The sequence below is a fragment of the Myiozetetes cayanensis genome, unplaced genomic scaffold (assembly GCF_022539395.1).
Source record: "Myiozetetes cayanensis isolate MyiCay16 unplaced genomic scaffold, myiCay2020 scf1, whole genome shotgun sequence".
NCBI classification, from domain to species: Eukaryota; Metazoa; Chordata; class Aves; order Passeriformes; family Tyrannidae; genus Myiozetetes; species Myiozetetes cayanensis.
The window spans coordinates 106,143,965-106,166,439 of record NW_026086604.1 but is presented as its reverse complement, the minus strand read 5'-3'; the positions used below and the strand labels follow the sequence as shown (position 1 = coordinate 106,166,439).

The 22,475-nt window shown below is 35.9% G+C and overlaps 1 protein-coding gene across 6 annotated transcripts in view; it reads left to right on the top strand.

The window, feature by feature from the left end:
• Positions 1-22,475, top strand: part of ULK4 (unc-51 like kinase 4) — a 217,193-nt gene that overhangs the window by 124,536 nt on the left and 70,182 nt on the right. For all 6 annotated transcript variants that reach the window (XR_007627722.1, XM_050306783.1, XM_050306762.1 and 3 more), the window contains one exon: positions 4,183-4,288. Coding sequence is in view for 5 of the 6 variants with exons in the window: in XM_050306783.1 (XP_050162740.1) it covers positions 4,183-4,288 (106 nt within the window). In the remaining variant the exon portion in view is untranslated. The remainder of the gene's footprint in view (positions 1-4,182; positions 4,289-22,475) is intronic.

Here is a 22,475-nt window from a genome sequence, read left to right as displayed (position 1 = left end):
CTCCTTATGCCTTGCGAGATTCTGACCATTAACACAGATAAAATTGCATGCTTGTCTCCAAGATGATAAGGAATTTTGGGAAATGAAAAAGATGTAAGAAATTATTTGCAAAATTAAGAGACAAATTGTTAGGTTTCTGAAAATATGAAATTATGTATGGCAGGAGAACACACTTGTAAATTGATACTATTCTCTTAAATAGATACTCTTCTCAGAAAATATCTTGTGAAATTTTGCATTGCTTGCTACAGTGGGTATTAGAACAAAATCTAAGACTAGTTCTACTTCTTTCTGTTAGTTGATACTTGAAATCCTTGCAGATTCTCTTTATATTTCAGTATTCCAACAGAAATTTCTGTGAAAGTTACAAGACTTATGATCTTCATGTGCGGACTGAATTTGTCACTGTTGTGATACATCTGAAAAGCATGATCATTCTAGAAATTGGTTGTCAGACTAGTAGATGGCTCCTTTTTGTGTGACCATAGGGGAAATATTTGGAAATATTAGCTCTGGTAGAACTGCTTTTGAAAAAGGCTGATTTTTGAAAAGCAGCGTAGCAAGAGACATGACCATGCTTACTTCTGACTTAGATCATTAATAAGGAAAATACTATTACCTTGATGTTAGAGATCCATATTGATATGCTTTCAGTTTGTGCATAACTGATCTTATGCATCAAAAGTCACAAAATGTTAAAGATTAAATTAACCAACTAGAGAAGTTTCTGATCCTTTTTCATAAACAAAGTAATGGAGCAAGTCAAAATAAACTAGGTTGAATGCAAACCTATGGTCTTTTCAAGAGGTCCTTGTTATCACCAATGTTTTGGTTTATTTCATCTCAACTATACTGTGACAAAAAATCATCCCATAAAGATGGCATCTTTTAATAACTATAATTTGAATATGGTTTGGTTTAATAATTTTCTTCTTTCAATGGATTTAGTGTATGAAAAATCAAACCTCTATCTTGCTATGCCCCCTTATTTATCCAACTTGTGTTGACAGATCATAGGCAAGCTTGAGAAGGAGAGATGCTTTACCGTTAAAGTTTAATCACATTGAATGAGCAGTACTGTGGTATATTATATAGTGGTCCTTATATTTAACTACAGCACATCTGTAAACATTGCATTCAGTGCTTTCTCTTCTGGATTCATAGATACATGAGTAGGAGGCATGTATGTAAAGTCTTCCAGACTGGAAACCTCTTACCATAAATGCTATCTCTTATGTTATCTAAAATGTAATTAAAATACTGTCGTTTTCCTAGTGCTGTTCTAAGTTATAATCCACTTGAAGGAAAAGGCAGCTTTAACCATAGTATCTTGCCAAGATTCCTACTCTTTCTTTGCTAATTCACACCCTTTCACCTAACTGGCTTTAAATAAATACTTCAACTGATTTCTTTTGTGAAAGTACAACCCTTCAAAATTAGAATGAAAAGTTTAATGACCTAAATACAGTTCAATCCTATTTGAAAAGCCTGATTTATCTTCCATGGTTTCTTTTTTTTTTTAATACTAGTATTTCCTTGTTATGCCCTTGGTATTTCATAGCTGTCCTTTTTAAGCACTGAAGCAATTAGTTTTGAGAGGCTGATTCTTCAGGGTCCAGTGCTTTCCTGCCTTTCATTTGCCGAAGCTGTACATTTTAATGAAGTTGTTTAATCTGTGTTGCCAAACACTAGAATTTTGCTGCTTCAATTCTAATTATCTCTGCTGGCAAATGCTATGTTTTATTAAAGCTGTCAAGTGCACTGTTCATTAAATGTCCACAGTCAGTGGTGCTCTGCACACAAATTAGATCAACTTTACTCCTTGATAGATTATGAAGTTAAATATTTTTATATAAACCTCTAGAATTGTGTCTAACAACAATCAGTGATCACTTAGATAGGTAGCTTCTTGGAACCTAAAACCATCTATGAAACATATGTTAAATCACTAGAACCACCATTTGTATGATTATTTAATTTATTAAGATACCATTTTCCTTCCTCAAGATATCTACCTTGCATCTTGAATTCTACTTTATATGTGTTTAGGGTAAAACAAGTTTTGTTATTTTTGCTTTGCTATAACATAAAGCATCAGTGCTAGTCTCTTGGTAGAGGGTTGTATAGTGTAATTGATGTCCATTAAAAGCAAAGTTAACTTCATTTAAATGTTACTAACCTGGTGAATGTGAAAGATTACTATTGTAAACAACTAACAGCTTCTCTTCTAATTGCAATATCTAATTGCAAAGGGGAATTTTACTACAAAATGTTTACTTCAAACATATGAAGCAGTAACAGAAATCTTGTACTTGCAAAGAAAATATTTGAGTCAGCTTCTCATTTTGACACTTGTGGAATTTTTTTGCTTTCGTTAATTTTACGTTCTCAGTGTGTGTATCATTATCTTCAGTAGCACAAATAGTCATTCTTGGTATTTAATGTAGATTAAATTCTAGAAAAATAATAAGATATTGTGATGATAGACTACCAGATAAACAGATTGCTGGTCTTTTGAAAAAATGTTTTTCTTACTCTCTAACTATCTATAGGGCATACATTGAAATTTATTTTTAGTACCATGGCTTTATGGTATCTGTTTTCTGTATTGGTTAGCTTATCTTTTGAAGAATCTTGTGTTTATACTTTTGAACTTTGCTTTTGAATTTATCAGGCTATATTTCAAACCTTTAGAGGAACAGATATTTATTGTGCTCTTTATAGAATCATAAATAACATCTCAAAGTGCTATGTAAAGCAAATAGATTTTTAAGAGCTCTTGTAAATATATTTTTTTAGGGTTTTGTAGGAAACTACAGTTCTTCAAAAGACTATTAGGCACTCTTCCTTGTCTCTTCTCCTTATGATCCAGTTTAGAGTGCTCTAGTGTGAACAGAAAATTCACGTAGCCTGAAGTTGAATAGGAGGATGTGTATGTTTATATATTTTATTATTTGCTAATGTATTATGCCCTATCATATATATGTCATGGTATTTATAGGAAATAATAGCATTTAATTTTAATTTTGTAGTGCAGAAACAGAAAATGTTACTTTGAGTGTATTCAAGAGCTAAAGTGATTTTTGTCATCTGAAATGCTTGACTTCAGACAAGTAGTCTTTCATGATGTTCACCATTGACTTTTTTTCAACTGCCTGCTGTCAGACAGGAGATGGACTCAAATAGATGGTGTATTCTGTGTCAATGAAGTAGTTGAGCAGTACCAATACTGAGAGATTTTCTGGGAATGGGAAGCATGGAAGTCACCTAGGTGCATGTGAAAAATCTACAATACACAGAATATGACAATTTTTTCTTAGTGTTGTTATTGCCACTTTGGATGTATGTTTCTATTTGGCTTTGAGTCTGAAAAATTGGACAAAATCTTTCCTGAATCTTCTAGGGAGATTTGAGATGTATTCAGACTTCATATTTACATCTAGACTCAGATTTGTAAAAGCTTGTCCTATTTTGGCTTCTTGGAAGTTACCTGAGTTATGTCATTTCTCTAGCGTGTATAAATAAATGCTTTGGTTGCAGCACCTTATCCACCTTTTTCAGGTTGAGTGTGCAGGTGTAGTGAATATAACAGGAAAAGAAATTTCTTTGTAAACCCTGATGCCTTCCTTTTCTCAGTGTAGTCTCAATAGTTGTGAAAAATCCTTGAAGCAATGATCAAACAGACATTATGAGTGATGCCATTCAATACAGAAATATGTTTTTAACATATCTGTGTAATTTTATATTTATGAATACATACAAACAAAAATAACAAAGAGATTTTACAGCTCATGGTGGGTTATCAAGCTGAAACTGAAAAGAGTAAAATTAATGCTATTAATAAAAGAAATACCAAGAGAAATATTTCTGGTTCTGAATATATAGAGATTAAGTTCTATGCCATTTTAAGAAGTCCTAAGATTTTAGACCTGACTAGGAATTCTTTCAATTTAAAAGAACATGGGAGAAGTTTTGGTCCAGGGTTTTAGATAGGGTCCCTGAAATTGATATTAACTACTACGATATTTTGTAGTATTTTATGTGTTGAATTTTAAGGGATTGACAAAGTATTGCTTATGTATTACCACTTTTTTTTTAAGGGAGTGATCTTCTTCTAACCTTGCAAAAGGAATACTAGATTATTTAATTTGGATTTTGTTTTGTTTTATTTTGTTTTTACAGGGACACCGGGACAGTATACTTGGGAATACAATGCAAACCGTAATCGCCTTACTGAATAATATCGTTGCTAACAAAAGTACGAACATGGTGTTACTCTTCAAAGAAGGTATCTCATCTTTATCTTTATTCCCCTTACTGTAGATCTTTCCTAGTCTGTAATATCTAGCACTGTGTGAAACTGGATTTGAATGTATTGTAGAATTTATGGTGGTTGTTAGATTATCACATTGTAACTGATGTACTCCTCATCACTTCCTCTTCCTCCCTTACTGATTTGATGATGAATTAAGCTTTTAGAAAGCTCTTCTTCCAAAAAAATATGGTTGCAAAAGAATTACTGACTGAAAGTTACATTGTACTTGTAAAGAATGGCTTCAGAAAGGTGTGGACAAGTGATCTGACCATAAGAGTGCAGAGAGAGATACCCTTTGCAAGTTCTTCCTTTTTTCACTGTTCAAACCTGTGAAAGGATAAGTTGTGCAATGTTTCTGCACACTTTAAAGAAATAGTTCCAGTCCAGTGATGTAGACCAAAGGGGTGGAACCCAAACTGACTACAAAGTCTATAAACCATTGAAAGTCTTCATGAAATGTTTACCACTGAGTTTGGTGATAAAATGCTGACAGAGATTGCCCAGAGAGGGGGTAGATGTCCCATCCTTGGGAACATTAAAGGTCAGATTGGATAGGGATCTGAGCCACCTGATCTAGTTGAAGATGTTCCTGCTTGCTGAAGTGAGGGTGGACTATATGACATAGATGACCTTTAAAGGTCCCTTCCAATCCAAACTATTCTGTGATTCATTTCACTATGTTTCATTATCTAAGCTCTTTTTATTTATAAATTGTTTCTGATTTACAAAATTAAGAGAAAATTTCTGCTGTTAGAAATCTGTATAAATTTAAAAACTTGTTTAGAGAAATACACATTGATATAATTTCTTTTGTTTATCGTGGAGGGTGATATCCAGCAATACAGATCTATGCTACCATTTGTAGTATTTGTTGGTACACATACCAGCCTAAAAACCCATCAAGATTGGTGGTAGTAGTCATGTCTCATTTTCATAATTACCTTAGCAGTTAAAGCACTCACCCAGAAAGTGGAAGAGCTGAATTTCTCATCCTTTTTACTCTTAAACAACTGAATGGACAATGCAATTATTCAGGAGATGAACTGGAACTCGATATTGTAGCTAATAACATGGTCCTCTCCTCTGTTTCAGACAGAACCACTCAGAAGTTAGTGGTTGAGAATGGAGCCAGAATAAAAAGAAAGATAGAAAAATATGACTAATTTGGAGAGAGATGGTTCATAGGATTCTTCTGATTCTTTGGTTATTTCTCACCAAACTGCCTATCACATTTAGAACTGTTCGGGGTTTCTTGGGGTTTAGATATATGGTGCTTTTGCTGTCTTCGGGCATATTTGCTTTGTGTCAGGTATAATCCTAAATTGACACTGACCTGAGTTGCAGCAGGGTGACTTGCTAAAACTGCACAATGGCACACAAAGAAGTCAGTTCAAGTCCCCCAAGCACTGTAAGCATGTAATTGGTATGCCTTACTCAAAGTAATATGCTCTGCCTTTCTGCATGGCAAATTAGATGCAAAACTATTTAACAGTGGGGCAGAACTGCATCTATTCCCTAAATATCTCCTCCTTATTGTCTCACAGAGCAAACTCCCATGTACTTTTTATTCTGCTGGCAGTATATCTTGTTCTTTCACTTGTCCTCTGCTCCAAAAATAAAACACATCTCTTAGGTCATGTTAGTTTCCAAATGAAGGAAGTGGGATAGAAATATTATTAAAGTCCTTTATCATTTTTCTTGTGCTATATCGTAGTGACTCCAGTAATGTTTTCAGGCATTAACTTGTGCTCACTGAACTACTGTAACCACACTAGAAAAAGCAGCACAGCATCCAAAAATATTTTATCTCAAATAAAATGTCTCCATACCTTTTCCCCCCTTGCTAATATTCAGAGTACTGGAAAACTGGATTTTAGACAGTGTTTTATTGGTTAAGGGCCTAATTGTCAAGTAAAAAACTAAAATTTGGGTTACAAGAATGTTATGAGAGTATTGATCTTGTAATTGTAGACTGTCAGATTTTTCTTTGAATTAAAAGGGGAGAGAAGCTATGCCACGCAAACTGAAGGGCTTTATATTATTTGTGTTATCAACTGTGAGTATATAGTGTTCATGTTAGGAAAACACCTTAAACTTCCTCTGCCATACCTTTGATATTCAGCTTGTCATATTTCAATGACTTTTGTGCGATGGAGAACATGATCTAGTGAAATGGCAACTGAGCTCCCTCTTCCAGAAAAATATCCTGGAGTTCAAATAGAAAAGTTGAACATGAGTCAGTAGTGTGCCTTTGCAGCAATAAAGGCAAAAAAGAGATGTGATAGGAGAGCATAACTGAAAGATTGAGGAAAGTGATTATTCTCCTTCATTCGTTGCAGTGTCTAGTTTTGAACTCCAACCTATAAGAAAGACATTGAGAGAGAGGGACAAGTCCAGAGAAGAACAACCAAGGTGTTTAGGAAGGTGGCCCATGTGATATGTGTATTTTCAGCCTCTGCTCATGTAATATTACTTCTTCCCAAGTGCAGAACTGTGTATTTGCCTTTGTTAAACTTTAAAAGGTTTCTGGCAGCCCATTTTTTGAGCTCTTCAGCTTCTTGAGCTCTTTCTAAATGTTAGGTCAACCCTTCATCACACCAACTGCTTTCTTCATTTCAATGTCATCTGCAAACTTGCTGAACATGCATGTTATTACATCCTATTAACACTCTGTGCCTGTGCTGTTAATGAAGGCATTCAACATTCATGAGCTATTCTGCTGTGTTAAAGAAAAAAAAGGCTGAAGACAGAGTATTATGGGTCATCAATTTCCCTTATTTCCCCATTACAGCGTGATAATTAATTCATATTTATATGGAGCTTTAGAAATTAAAACCGCTAAATATTTGCTGAATATTATAAGGAACTCAGGTTAGGTGGTCAGTCCTATCAAAATTTTGTTTCTAAGAGTCAAGACATTAGCAATGAAGATTTCTTTCCAATTTTGTGCAAGCCTTTCTTCAGCTGCCAAGAAGCTGTATTTTTGCAGACATATCATTTAGAGACCCTTGTCACTGTTTCCTTTTGTGCCTGTTAGCCTTCAGAACTCTCTTTTGCTCAAAAGAGTTGTATTAGGTGATAGATTTTTTTTTTAAAGGGCTCAAGCTTACATGTTGAACTTTCCCCTTTCTCAAGAAAATCTTGCGTGATGGCACTCACTGCATTAGCCCTGCTGTGATTTCCTATTAATAACAATGATATGCTTGTGCATTTCAGCAACTTGCATAGAAGGTGGATTGCCTAGCATTAATTTCTCTCTCCCGTGAACTGTATCCTTTTGTGTGACAGTACATCAGACATGTACTGATAACCACTTGTAATATTTAAAGGTGAAATGGAGAATAACATATGCAACTGAAGTCACAGAGGGAATTTAAAATGGCCTGTACTTGTGTTATCAGCTATTAAACATTTGTTCTGTTAATGTTAATGACAATTTCCACTTAATAATCAGAGGGGAATAATATGATTCAGTTTAATTACTGAGACTGGAATTCAGTCAGGGGACGAAGATTAATACAGGGTCTCTTGTGAATAGTTAAGGTAAGATATTAAAAAATCAAGACAATGGTGGTCATTTTTAGCAGTCTTCTAAGAGAGTGACACTTACCCTTTCTCCCTCTGTCTTGGCTTCTGGCCACCAGTCTCTTTCTTTCCTCCCTTTCCCCATCTTTTGATATCACTGGACATTTTAAGCCAACTTGAGAGACCATAGAGGTCCAAATATACAAAATATGTATTCAGTCTGTAATGATCAATATCTGGTGAGAGAGACCTAAGTTAATGCCATAGCTTAGGAAAAGTCAATAGGCTTATCAATTAAATATTCTTCACTAATGTACAGCACATAGAATAGTGTTATATATAACATGCACAAAATATATATGTACTTATACATTTACAGAAAGAAAGGAATTTTAATACCTAAAATTTCCAAATTGCAAATTTTAAAAACCCAAAGTTTGCAACCTGTGATCTTGGACCTATGGAAATTATGTTCCAAGAAACCAAAAGATGTCACTTCATCTTCAGTTAGGAACTAGAGAATGTAAATGTGGGAAGAACATCATTCTTGAACAGTTTTCCTTCTTTTATCATAACGTTTTGCCATGATCAAAGTGGAGTCAACTGGTCTGAGCTTGTATCCTGTATTATAGTAGTTCTTACTGTTGGAGGTGCAATCGTCTGATCTCTGAATTCTATTTCTATTAGCATTTATTAAATTATAAAGCATGAAACTTATATAATATCCTGAGATCTGTTGATAAGTCTCTAAAGATCTATTAATTAATACATCTCCCTGGTCTTTTCAGTATTCACTTCCTTTTTTTTTTTTTTTTTAGCATATTTTCAGTCTTCTCTTTTAGGTTTGTAACCACTGAGTTTAATGGTGTGTTGGTCGGTGCCTGAGGAGGGTACCTATGAAATGATCCCATAGGATCGGTCAGTGCATGGAAGCAACTTGCACTGTAGAACATGCATATAGTTGGGTGACAGGACAAAGCAGCACCAAGGTTTCAGAAATAAGGGCAGGGAATTGTTTCAGAAATAGTGACAAGGATGACGACTTATTACCATGGGGGTAGGCAGAGATATAGAATGCAGGTCTGTAGGAAAGTGGGTATTATTAGTTCTACTGGTCCAGAAACAACCAGCTATATAGTACTTTGTGCTTGTCATATTAAAAGCATTAATATTTGTTTACTATAAAGTGAAAACCCTGTTCGAGATGCTAGAATCGTCAGCTCTCAGCTGACGTGTTGTAGGTGTTGTAGGAGTACAGTGGATGATCATCTGTTTCTATAGACAGGTGCGAGATCAGTCTGCTGAAAAGATATATTGTCTGTCTTAGATACGTGTCAATTGACAGGTGATGACATACTGAAAAATTTAGACATAAGATGAATGACAAAGTCAGGTTTGGCTGCTTGATAAGTAAGTGGTGTTAGTGTAAAGGACTACTTCCTTATGTGGAATGTGATGAGTAATAAATAGTCAAGTGCATTACAGCACTTAATGTAGTAAGATTCTTGTACTCTAGTGTAATTCATACATATAGAAACTCTTTATTTTTCTTTCAGTCTTTCTGTCACTTTTCTTTCTTTTCTTGTTTGTTTGTTTTTTGAGGGGGGTGTTGTTTGTTTTTCAAGTAGTTTGTAAAAATTAAATTAGAAAACGTTGAATCATCTTCATTGTCTGTAGTTAGCAGTGTTTTCAGACTGAGTCCCGTTTGTCCATGGGCCATATTCAAAGGCAAGGAAATTTTTCACTCTAACTGTGACATCATTTTGCTTACAGGAAGATTGGGATATGTCATATTAGAGTGTAGAAAAATGTCTTTTAAGGACTAGCTCCTTCATGAGGATCCTCATTCTGAAAAAATGAACAAAACAGGTTGTTGGAAAATAGATCTTACAGGCTGCAGTGAATAACTTCTGATAGTATGTCTGCAGCTATTTATTCCTGATAACTCCTCAGATTTATTGTGTATATATGAACAACTGTTTTCAGTATGTATAAAAGCAATTCCAAGTAATTCTGTCATTAGAAAAGGTTTCCACTGTTATTCAAAACTGATCTAGTAAAATCCTTGCAGCCCACTAATACTTACAGATGGATGAGTTTACATTTTTAGCTTTTTTGAATCTCATTGTGCTCCATAAATCAGTTATCAATTTTCTTTTCATGATCATCTTGTAAAGGAGATTATTTATATATAAAGTTCAATACAGTCATGTTGAACTGAATGACCTTTTCCAGGCTGTACTGCTGTGGTCTTCTACTTGGGTACTACCCTGAGGTAACCACCACCACCAGTGTAAGCAGTGGCATTTGTCTGAATGTTCAAAGCAAGTTTCCATTATATGGTACAAATAATCTTAAACTTTATTCTTTATATCTTAATGCTGTTGAATCTTGGAAACTGAAGTAAAAGGGAAATTGTGGGTTATAGAACAATAAAAACAGTCTGTGAGTCGAGTGAAAATGTGACAGCTATTAGTAGTAAATGGTATTTTAAGCAGTTGGTGTAAAAACTGAAGTTCCTAAAGAGGGACCTTTGGTGGAAGTGCAGAATGTCAGCTACAGCAGTCATAACATTCAATATTTTATTAAGAAAGTACGTTAAGTGCTTAAAACAGGGACAGTTATTAAAAAGGAAGAGATTTGCAATAAACGTTGTAGTCAGGTGGTGATAATTCATTTACACCTCATGAAAGAAAGAGCACCCTTCACGGGTGAAGAATCCTTACTCATCTTGTGGTCCACTTTTTTGACTTTTAGTCAAATGTCAAGAGATTAATTAGATTTCAGATGTCTGTATGTGTTGTATTGTTAAAGTCTTTTAAATATTGCATGTCTAAAACCTGGCATTTATGAGTGCCAACTTTAAACTTTTTATTGAAAAAAAATTAAGGAAAAAAATGTCTTTTATATACACAGATCTTGAACATAGTGATAGTTGTGACTAACATAATGATGATTATAAATTCTGAGCTCTCTAAATAGACCCCAAAGGTTTCTAACTTACCTAAATCTTTGGAGGATATTCTTCTACCTTTCACTTCCTCACAGATAATTTTATTTCAGCTTCAGTCTCCAAAAGACGTGTGATCATGGTGCCCCTAGCACACTTTTTAAGAACAGACTTCCTAGCCAGCTCTCTTGTCACCTGCTGAATCTCCAGTGTTCATGAAATTAGGCAGTGGACCACAATAACTTGCCAACCCAGATCTTCCTCCCTGCTGCACCCAACTATGCAGTAATCTGAACTACTGTGCAACACGGAGAAGGCATTGGTGTGACATAGCAGGGGACTTTGATTTCAGAGGTATAACTGAACTGTTGGAGAAGCTGACTTCAGAGCCACAGCATTTTCTTCCAAGATGGGAGAAATTAACTGTCTCTTAAGATGGTGATCAAGAAGACCATGGATTCATCATACAGAACAGGTCTACTTGCAAGGGAAAGGCAATAGTTATAAAATCCTTCCGAATACATTACTTAAATTAATATGCCCTTCAAATAAAGTAACAAAAAATAAAACCTACAGACTTAGTTTGTGACGAAATTAGACACACTTTCAGACTGGTTCTGAAGCCATTTTCTCATTTCTTACTAGCCTCTATTTTTTCCTAGGAGTCTTCTGCAAAAGTTTTACAGGATATAATATAGAAATATTTGTTTAATGACTGAAGATAGAAAGGGGATTTTGTGGTAGTACTTTATATCTGCTTATTGTAAAGCTTAGTTCAGATTAAACGTATTTTGATTCTGAATAGAAAGATTTTCAGGGACAATAAGGTACGGAAATTAATATGGGTAAGAACCTAGAAGTATTTTTTCTGTATTTGATCAACATTTAGAAACAAAATGCTCTCAATTAAATAGATGTAAAATAAGAAGTCATTTTAAAATACAGGAAAAAAATGTATCATCCTCTCTGAGTAGTTGCATATGTTCCTTCTCTATCATTTGGATGTGACAGAGAAAGTCCCTGACTTAGGAGGGGTACACCTTGCATTCTCTACCATGCAGGATGTAATCCTTTCACAGGTCCTTGCCAGTACTGTAGTAGTTAGTTCAGTTCTTGAGCACAGAAATGTTCTCTGTGAACATCTAAAGTTAGTAGTCATGTGTCAGATGTCTCATGTTCATTTGAGTTACGGTTTATATGAGAAATCAGTGGTGGCTGAGCCCGAAGAAGTTTATTCTGAGATGTTCCAAAGTTCAGAATGCTTTTTGACAGTATTAAGACATATTTTTCTGATCCAAAATGCCAGTCACTCAGGTGGAAGTATATAACATCACACGGGTAAACTTAGAAGTCTGGCATCGTAAAAGATAAGTGGGAATCGTGTCAAAATAGCATGGTAGTAGTAGTAAAGTCTTTGAGGAAAAAATAACCTGTGTCATCCTGTGATATTCATCAATGCAGCCATCTGAAAAGGATGAAAATAGAAATGGTAATTGCTGTGAGGAACAGCTATGCCATTCAAGTAGAACCAAACCTGTTGTTGTTGAAAGTCATACCCATAAGGCACAAAATGTCACAGCATCCTTGCTAGAACTTCAAAGGATAAAACAAGTGAATAAAGACTCAACAAGTTGTTACATCTTGTCTCTCTGGTGCTGTACTGTAAAAGAGAGCTGGCATTTCTGTGGCTGGAGTAAGATTCCTGGTGCCATCCCTGTGGCCGGCCAAGCAGATCATCTTGCATCACAGCTGGCTGCTTAAACTACCTAAGATATCTATCTCATTTTAACACCTAATTGATGGAAGAGAAAAGAATGATAACAAAATCGTTTCATTCAATGATAGTCTAGTCTGAAAGGCCTTATGCAGAAATCTGATGGTATAACTGCTTATATATCAGCTTAGTTTACTGGTGGGAAGTTAGTTCAATAAGCATTGCAACTTCAAAGTTTAGCCTGTCTTTATATTTCTAAAATGCCAACCATAATAGACAATTTTCTGTACCTATCCAATTCCTAGACAAATTTAAGATTGAAGGTTTTGGTTGAGTGAACACTCTGATTGATACTATTTGGAAGCAGACGCCTCATTTGAAAAAGTCAGGTTTTGTGTTAAAATGTAAGGCATAAATTTTCCATCAGAGGTTGTGGGTATCCAAAGGTTTCCTGATCACAAACTCAGGACTGTAAAGCAGGAAAAAGCTTTATGTTCCTTCTCACAGTCATGAAAATGGCAGTTTTTTCCTCTGCTCTAGAGACTGCAGTCTCTGCATTTACTGTAGGTCCTACTTTTCCTGCAGTTTGATTCAAGTTGTCACTTGACAATATGCTAGTATTCCAATTAAGTGCAATTCAAGTCATATGTATTGGCACTAGTGGATTTGGTCAACTTAAGAGAAAATGCATAACTAGGTAAACATGTATTGTTGTATTGTATTATCTACAAGTTAAATATTGATGATGGAAACTATTTGTTAGAGAAAATAATTTAAAATCTAATTATGGTAATGCCCCTGTGTAGCCTGTCAGATATAATTATTAAGTAAAAGGTCATATTAGGGGATGAAATTAAAAATATAACTATATATTTGAAAAGAGACCCCTTTTAAATACAATTGCTGTGACCATAGGTTGTAGAGCTATAATATATGTTCTGTTCTAGCAGTTAGAAGGGACTCAGTATGAAAGCAATGTATCACTGCCAATTTGAGCAAAGTGTGAAGTCACAAAGGTACAAAGTACTATACAGAAAATTAAACTGCATCAATCATTACTCTGCTAGGGATAACAGTCTTCTTCAGATGCACTTACATGATCCTACTGAAAGAAGATCATTTTGTCAGTTACTAAAAACAACCACCGATTTTGGCAGGACCAGATCTATGTAGTGGACAGATAAATGAAATCTGAGGTTTTTCACTGCTTTGAAGAATAGTTTGGGGTTTTTTTGTTTTGTTTTAAATGTCTTCAGTAGTTGTCATAGCTCCCAGACAATAAGATGTTTTCCTCTTCTAAGCTATTCTCAGAAAAATTGTGGACTGAACAGATGTGTTCGTCTCACAAAGTTTAAATGTTTGTGGACAATTAAACTTTAAAATAATTTTCTCTTTAAAGCAGGAAGATAACTATATGATAATGGAGAAACTGAAGTTATGTACCTTTTTAAAGCATTTTGAAAGTCCCAATTTTTACACAACTACAAAGCTGTAGACTATATTACTTGAGACTTTTCCTGTGATGCTCTTTTTTTTCCACCTAAATACTTTTTAATTTTCAAAATTTTACCTAAAATGCACTATTTCTCTGTAGTCTTTATAGGATGATGTTTTCTTTTGCTATTGATGATCTAATTTTAAAATATTGTTTAGCTTAGCTTTTCCAAACTCTATACACTTTTATGTACATTCCACATTTAATAATCAATTACTGTAATTAAATTTCTTTTGAAGTCTCTACACATGGATTTTCCATCACCTTAAGACAGTTCAGGCCAGTGCTTGTGCTACCACTCCTCAACTGATGGATTTTTTCTACAGCATTTGGCCAATGCCTCGTAGACTTGACAGTGTAACTAATTTTGTGTATAGTTGTATACATGAGCATTATGTTTTGTGGCAGTGTATCTGCATGTAGTCAGTTTTTGCAAGTCAGCTGTTGAGGGAACCTGTTTGAGGTGTAGTTGAAACCTCCAGGTGAGGAACAGTGGTTATTTAAACTGCACTGACAAAAATGTAGATGTCTACCTGAGGATACTGTTTAGTTTTTTTAAAAATACGTTTCATAAATGGGCTCCAAACTTGTCTGTCCGTGCTTAAAAAAAATTATCTCATTTTAGCCTAAACTTTTTTCTAATTGGACTAAGATTATATTTATGTAAGATGGGTTTATGAAGACAAATCTGCTAGCAAAGGCGTGCTGGAGCACATGTGATGGGTTTCAGATCTGAGATTTAAGCAAATAAGTGTAATTTTCATTTAAAGAGGCCCTAGCTTGGTAAACGCTGGGTGTTTTTGTTTCATAAACAGGATTTAAAGGTTTCCATAGATGTTTCCATGTTGTTAAAAGGTATTGCCTCAACTTCTTATTCCTTCTTTTTGGTTGAGGAAAAAGTTATGTGCTTCCGTTTGAATTTTTAAGATGAATGGGAGAAGAAATAAGATATCTTTGTAAAGTCTGAAGCTGTCTTCTATCTTTTAGGAGAATATAAATCTGGAAATATTTTTTTTTCATTACCACCCACCTTTCAAAAATATAAGGAAAAGAAACCTCTTGTTCACCTGCATCCATTAAGTTTCAACTTGTCTTACCTTTCCTGAGGGCCTTCCTTTCTTTGTTTATCATATTGCAGGTTGCTTACTCAAAAATCTGTCATCCCTATTCCTGTGAATCTTGGCAAAAGTCCAGTAAAGTGCTGTTAATGGATTTATTCACACTTTTAAAAGATCATATTTCCTAGCTAACATACCAATATTGTGACATAAAGCTTTTTAGCCAATGATACAGCCATGAAATATGACTTATTTCACTGGATGACAACAGAACTAGTGCTACTATATGTATTATATAAAGATTGAAAAAATGGTAAAATTATCCATGATGTCTGAACAGTCTTTCCAATACACATTTTTGCTGAATAAACACAGACAGATATAGTATATTTTGATTGCATCACCCAGCATAGAATGACATGAAGTTGTGGGTTTATGGCTTTATTTATCTTACTAGAAAAAAGCTTTAACTGTTACTTACTATGCATTTTCTTCAGAAATTACATTGAACGTTGTTGAGTTCAGAGAGCATGTGATTCAAACAGCAACCCTAGAAGATGAATTTAGAGGCAGCATTTTTTATATACTGTGAGGGAAAAGTCGTAAGCAAGATAAGGAAAAGGCAGATAGACTACCCAAAGGAACTGATCAACAAGGCAGATTTACAGGTTTTGACAAAAGATATGGGAAGAACAGAGTTGCTTACAAAATTTTCCTTGCCTAGACTATAGGTCATGCAGTCATTCAGACTGAGTGTGAGCATTACGGGATCAGCCTGGATGCACAGATACTCATTCTGGGCTGAGTGTAAGAATTGACTGGGGGGCTCTACCTAGTGCACTGCAAGAAAACCTGTGTTCATGAAAGGTGTGCAAACAGTTATGCTTGTGACACATCCAGAAGGCAATAAATGACAATTCTTCGCAGTAACCTCCTAATGTGGTTCTGTCAAACTGGTCAGTGTTGATACTGCCTGTAACATCCAGGATCCCAGGCTGAACTCTCCCAGTTCAGTGCAGTATTCTGGCTGGGCAAGTTGTGCAAAATGTTTGAACTCTACTTGTGGTGAAATTACTTGTCTTAGAAACTTAACTATACATCTTTAATTTTTTTGTGTTTACTTGCTGCAGCTTCTCTCCAATTCTTGCTTGATTTGTTTATTGTCCAGTTTCACAGATTTTCATTCCTGTGGCTTTCCCAACAGAGCTGCATTTACTTGGCATAAATCCAGATTCATTAAGCCCAGACTTCCCTTTTTGTAGCCTACTTCTGAAGTTCCTCTCCCTTAAAGTACAATTTTCATTAAACCTAGTCTCTTCTCTTTCTAGAAATGTTGATAAACAAAGGCAAAGGACAAACTAGTTCTAACAGAGGAGAGTGAAAATTCTGAGCAGATCTCAGCTATTTACTGGTAGCAACTGCATGTTAATTCCATCTGGAAAAGTGCATTCCTGTACTGAACTCATCGGGCATCCCTAAAGCTGTTTGACATCCTAAAGTCTCTCTGAACCAGAAGAAGTGTTTCTGCACATAAACAGAGAGAAGCCTCATCAAATATGCCCTGATACCACCAATCTGTAGGATATCTGTTACCTAAATGGAAGCAATGACGTGTGTTGAATCTGTTGCAGAGTATATTGTCTTAGGAAATGCTGGGGATATTACTTCATTGTTTGAAGCTTCTGTTAAATTCTATCATCCTTGATGTTTGTCTCTTCACTTGGGATAACATGATGGAGGAGGTACAAAGGAACATGAGTCCTTCATTGTAAACTACTTTTTATCCCTGCCCCCATTATCTTCTCACACAAAAAGATTGAACTGGATTTCTTTGCCTGAACTTGCTTTCTCAAATCAGTGGTCTGGGCATAAGCAGGCTGGAAGAGAAATGTAGGCGTGTAGTAGCCCAAGGCACCTAAGAGGTGACACATGAAGCCCACCCTGGGATAGGATGGTGGAGGCTCCCTGTGTTAGAGCAAGTTGGTAAACCTGCTTTGGCCCTGTATGTACATTAATGCCTAATACACACCTATGCCCAGCAGAGCAGCCATGGTAGAGAGAAAGGAAATGGTACTGTCATGGTTTAACCATAGTTGGCAACTAAGCACCACACAGTCATTCACTTATCTCCCCCCACCCAGTGCTATAGGGGAAGAATTGAAAGGGTAAAAAAGAGAAAGGAATTTGTGAGTTGACATAAAACCAGTTTAATAATTAAAAAGATAGTATAAGAATAATTTTTAAAATTGTTTAAAAAAGAGAGGGGAAAAAAACAAACTAAGCAAACCAGAGACAGAGGAAAGTAAAACACAAGAAGAACAAGTGGTGCAAATGAAAGCAATTGCTCAACATCATCTAACCAATGTCCAGACAGTCCAGGAGCAGTGTCCCCCCTGCCAATCTCCCCTCCACTTTTATTGCTGAGCATGACACCATATTGTATGGAATATCCCTTTGGTTAGTTGTCCCAGCTGTGTCCCCTCCCAACTTTGTGCACTCCCACTCTGTTTGTTAATGGGGTATCATGGGGAGTAGAAAAGCCCTTGACTCTGTGTAAGCCCTGCTCAGCAATAACCAAAACATCCCTGAATTATCAGCACTCTATTCAGCACAAAACCAAACTAGAGACCTTTGCAAGCTACTGTGAAGAAATTGAACTCTATCCCAGCCAAAACCTGTATGAAACAATTGCTTTCATGCTAAGTTTCTTTTGTTGTTCTGTTGCACATCTTCACAAGGCACATGCTTAAAACTATCCTATCTCTCTAAATCACCTTTTTCTGTTATGTGGTGACCATCTCTATCACTGTAATTGTATCAATGTTCTTAACTTCTGTTTCACCTCTGAAGAAATTGTTGCAGTTGAGCAAAGCGGAATCCTGACTCGCAGTTAAAGCATCAGATCAGCCACAGGATTCATTTCAGTTTGTTGTTGGGGACTGTGGTACAGTTCACTGTTTTTGTTTCAAAACTGGGTGGTTTGGGCCAAGATTGCTTACCATTCCATGCGATCTCCTTCTGGTGCTTATACATAAGTTTCACCAAGGGTCTGAGCCAGTCTGTTGACATACCCACACAGACTCCACAACTCCCAACAACAGCTACCTGCATAGAAAAGGTACAGGTTGTCCAAAAACCCAGTGTCATTAGACCTGTGTTGCTATTGTGTGGGTCCTATTGAGATAGGGAAGACACTGCATGGAGCACAGAATTCAAACATACACAGGTGTGCAGTTCTTTCAGAGCTAGGACTCCCTCTTGATTAAGTAAGCTGAGCTGTTGAAGCCAAGACAGTTGGGATCAGGTAGCTGTCCTGACAGAAAATGAAGGCTCTGTTGGTCTGACAAATATTAGGTAAGACACTTCTGGTAGAACCAGTGACAGCATGATCACAGTATAATGGGTTCCAGCTCAAAGATCCCAGTGATAAGGTTGAGAATCATGGATAGGTCAGAATAGAACAAGTATACATGCAAACAAAACAAGACATATGCCTGAACCAGTTATTAAGAAGGACAGCATTATCTGCGGTAAAAAGTTAGATTTTAGAGATTTAATTGAGTGTGGCATTACTGGTATGGTCAAATGATAGCAAATTAGAGAGTCTGCTGGTCAAAGTTATCCCAACACTTATCTGGAAAATAGTTGACCTAACAGAGTTTAAGTCTATCAAATATATCTGGTCATAACTACAAAGCCTGATTTGCTATCATGTAGTATTCTGACCTCTGTCTAAGCCCTTTGATCATGTAAGTCCACATACACCAAGGCCACCTTGGACAGTTGCAATTATTGGTTGTCAGCTTTCATTTCTGTTGTAAACTTAATTGATGAATAACACAGGATGTTACAGGAAATTGTGGCATAGATTCAGTTTTGTTGTAATAACCAGCAGCAAATTCCACTTAGTGGATACTCTAGGCTTTGCTTTTGGTCTCTGGTGTAGTTGTAACAATAGTAGAAGAGTGTCACTTGAAAATGCAAGTATTTGTACTAAGTTTTCATCCTATGGCAGACTGATGTAAATAGACCAAGAGAAATAGGAATAAATATTTAATATCTTTTCTTACATGCGTGACTTTTCAGTAGGGAAATGTATAGAGCTTTTATCCTTATCCTTTGCTGAATATAAGTGGGAACAGTATTCAACTGTGATTTATTTCTGCAATTTAAATCTGAAAACTTAAGAGAATTTTCTGAAGCCAAGGTTCATTGGTTCTTATCACTCCCAGTCCAGGGCCTCTTGAAGGCCTAGCTAGAGCAATTAGTGCTGGTAGCATCATTCAAAGCTGTTGAATGCTGTCAGTTTGTGACAACAGTTTAGGGCTGTATCTGCATTCTGTTCATATCTGGTCTGTATGGGTTTTGTCAAAAAGGCAACTCTCAAAGTTTGAATGTGGTCTCTTAAGGATTTAGGTAGAAGGGAAAGTTGATGTCAAAGCAGAAGCACGTCAAGATATTTGAAGTAGATAAACAGGGTTTAATCTTGTGTGACAGGAAGTCTATTATTAAAATAGTAATCTCTTTAGAAGAGTTTCTAGTTCTAAATTAAGCCCAGGATATAAATTCCTCTGTATTTTGTCACATGGTAATTGTTGCAGACTTGATCTTTCAGAGCAGAAAATCAAAATTCTTTATTGAATCTTTACTGACTCTGAGTCTTGCTGAATGCAAAGAATTCCTAAACATGAGAGATTTTAATCTAGTGAAGAACTTTGTCTAGTTTTTGGCATTAATTTGAGGACCTCATGCAGTCTTTATTTTTCTAAAAAGCATGTGCTATATATTAACTCACAACAAGCAAACAGACAGTCTTCCATGTATCTGTGAAGCAGCAACTGCCAATATCTCAGACTGGCTTTAAAGAAGATTTTAAAGACTCTTGTCTTCTCAAAGAGTAGTGTCCTTTTAGATATTCCTGTTCCTCATACAGAAAAATAAAACCTGCTGTTTGGAAAACATCCTAAGCACCATCTACCTTCTGTCTGACAAAACCAAGGGATTTTATTTTACTTGACACTTTGTAAAGGATAAAATAGGGTGTATCAGGATCTGACTAGAAGTATAGCGTCCTGTAGAGTTACAGAGCTTTATAAAATGGACTACAAACTCTAATGTTTCTCTGACATGTGGGGAAACATATCTAACTGAAAAGTTACTGTAGAGTTTGCTTAATAACAGCTATAATAGTCAATCCAGATGGTATGGTTTTATCATACTACAGTTTTGGGTTATTTAATTTTTAATTTTTTTCCTTTTTTGGTGGTGGAATGTTGTGCTTGCAGGTACTGCACAATTGACATATTAAAAACGTATATCAACAAAAATGCTTAAATCCATGCAAAAAGAATGTGAGTTAGGTGTTTAATATATGCACAGTTGGTAACAGAAATATTTTAAATGTATACCCTGGGAAGTCACTGTATTATTTCTCCCTTTATCCCTCCCCAAGTCTTGCAGCTGGAAGAGTCGTTTGAGTGTGTGAATCTGCTCCAAGCAGGGTTAGTGCAGCCTACCTGTTTGAACAGTTTAAAGCAGCCTAGCATGGCTTTTTGGGGGAAACTGGGGAGTGTTTACATCCTCTCTGTCTCATGCACAGTCATACACTAGTGTAGGGGTAATACCCTTGAACAATTGATCACCAGCAAACCCCTGGGAAGAATTAGTGTTTGCTGTCAACAGAGCTACTTGTGAAATGATCAGCTGTCAGGCAGCCTCAGCCTTGAACTCCACTGTACTGTTGGTTATCTCTTGGAATGGTAGCACTGGGTTTTAAAGGCATCAAGAGCCTTATGGGCCTCGATTAGCAAAAAAACTACCTATTTGTGACGTACATAATGTGCATTAATGACGGAACTGGCAGCAAATCTTATGATTGCTGGGTGCTAAAATCCTTCTCTGAAGAGCGAAAGTTTAGTTTGAATAAATACTTTAAAAAAAAATGTTTATGTCTAGTTTCACAAACCACCTGATACAAGCATTTAAAGTTTGTGTGTACATCTTCAGTGGATCCTTCTTTTCTGTTCTGTTTTTTAACTTGTCTTTTTGTAGCAAATGTGCAGTTATACTCAGCTACTTAGAGAACGTAAGAAGCAGATAGTATTTTTAGAGACTGTGGTGTCCAGCAGCTCGTTATCCAAACAAATCAAAACTGACTGCTCGCATGAGACACTATTAATGTCTTATCAACACTTTGAATAGATCCCTTGATTGTTATTACAGTCCTTAGTTATGTAGTATTCGCTCACATAAATTTTGGAAAAAATTTTTAGTAGTTCTGATCTGACTAGAAAGAATTTGAATGATCTTAAAACTATCTTCCAAGGGAAATTACCTTCTGATCTTTCATTCCATCCCTGTTGAACAAGTTCACGTTCATGTTCGATGGGTTGTACTCCTAGGAATGAGGACTATCTTGGTAAATCTTGTCTAGAACAAAATCCCCTGCCTTCCAAACTTTGAGGCTACATATCCATATGTGCTGTGAACTAAGTTTCAAACAGCTTGGATATCTTTTCTGAATTAATTATAGAATGGTTGAGTCAATCTGACACAAAAACCTGAATTCAGATGAAATTTTGTCACAGAAATCTTAACAAGATTCTCAGATGAGAAGGTTTTTTATTTTCCCCTTTTTTTTAAAAAGGGTTTTTTTCATTTTCAAAAGCAGCAGCAAATCAGGAACTCTCAAGGGATCAGTGATTATACTTTCAGAAATACTCCTCCTCTGTGTATGTTATTTTAACCACATCTTTTCACAGAGAACAACCCCAGTCTAGCCTAGTTGGTATAATTTGTTATATTTTATTATTTTTTGTGTTGACCAGTCAAGCATATTCAGCACTACGTGATTTTATTTTTTCTAAATAGTTCAAGTTGCATTTTTACTATCCCTGATTACACTCAGATATGTTTTCTTATGAGAGAATTCACTTGATCTTCTATCTTATAGTTGGCTGATCTATACACCTCCTGGTCTTAATAACCTATGTGTTTGTTCTATAGATTAAATTATAGAAAAAGTAGATTTCTGTGTCAGCAGGATTCTCTTTGGTTGAGAAGAGTTTGATGTGGTTCCTCAGTAGTCTACAGTTCTGCACCCTTTTTTCCCAGGTGGAAGGTGGCAGCTCTAAATTTTTAACAATATAGATTTTTAACAATAACAGCTAAATGCTGCCACTCCTGCAAAAAGTAAAGTAGACCAATGTCGTGCTTTGACTCAAAGCAGAAACATATTGCCACTGTCAGGACAGTATTCCTCTCAGGCATCCACCCTCAAGATAACTAGTACTTTGCAGTCTGCTTCTGGCTTTTTTTCCCTGGTTGTCATCACCCTTACCACACCCGTTCTGCTGTGTGTGAGGACAGGATTCCCTGCTTGGGCACTGTTGGTGAGTGCCCTACCTTTCCTGTGTGTA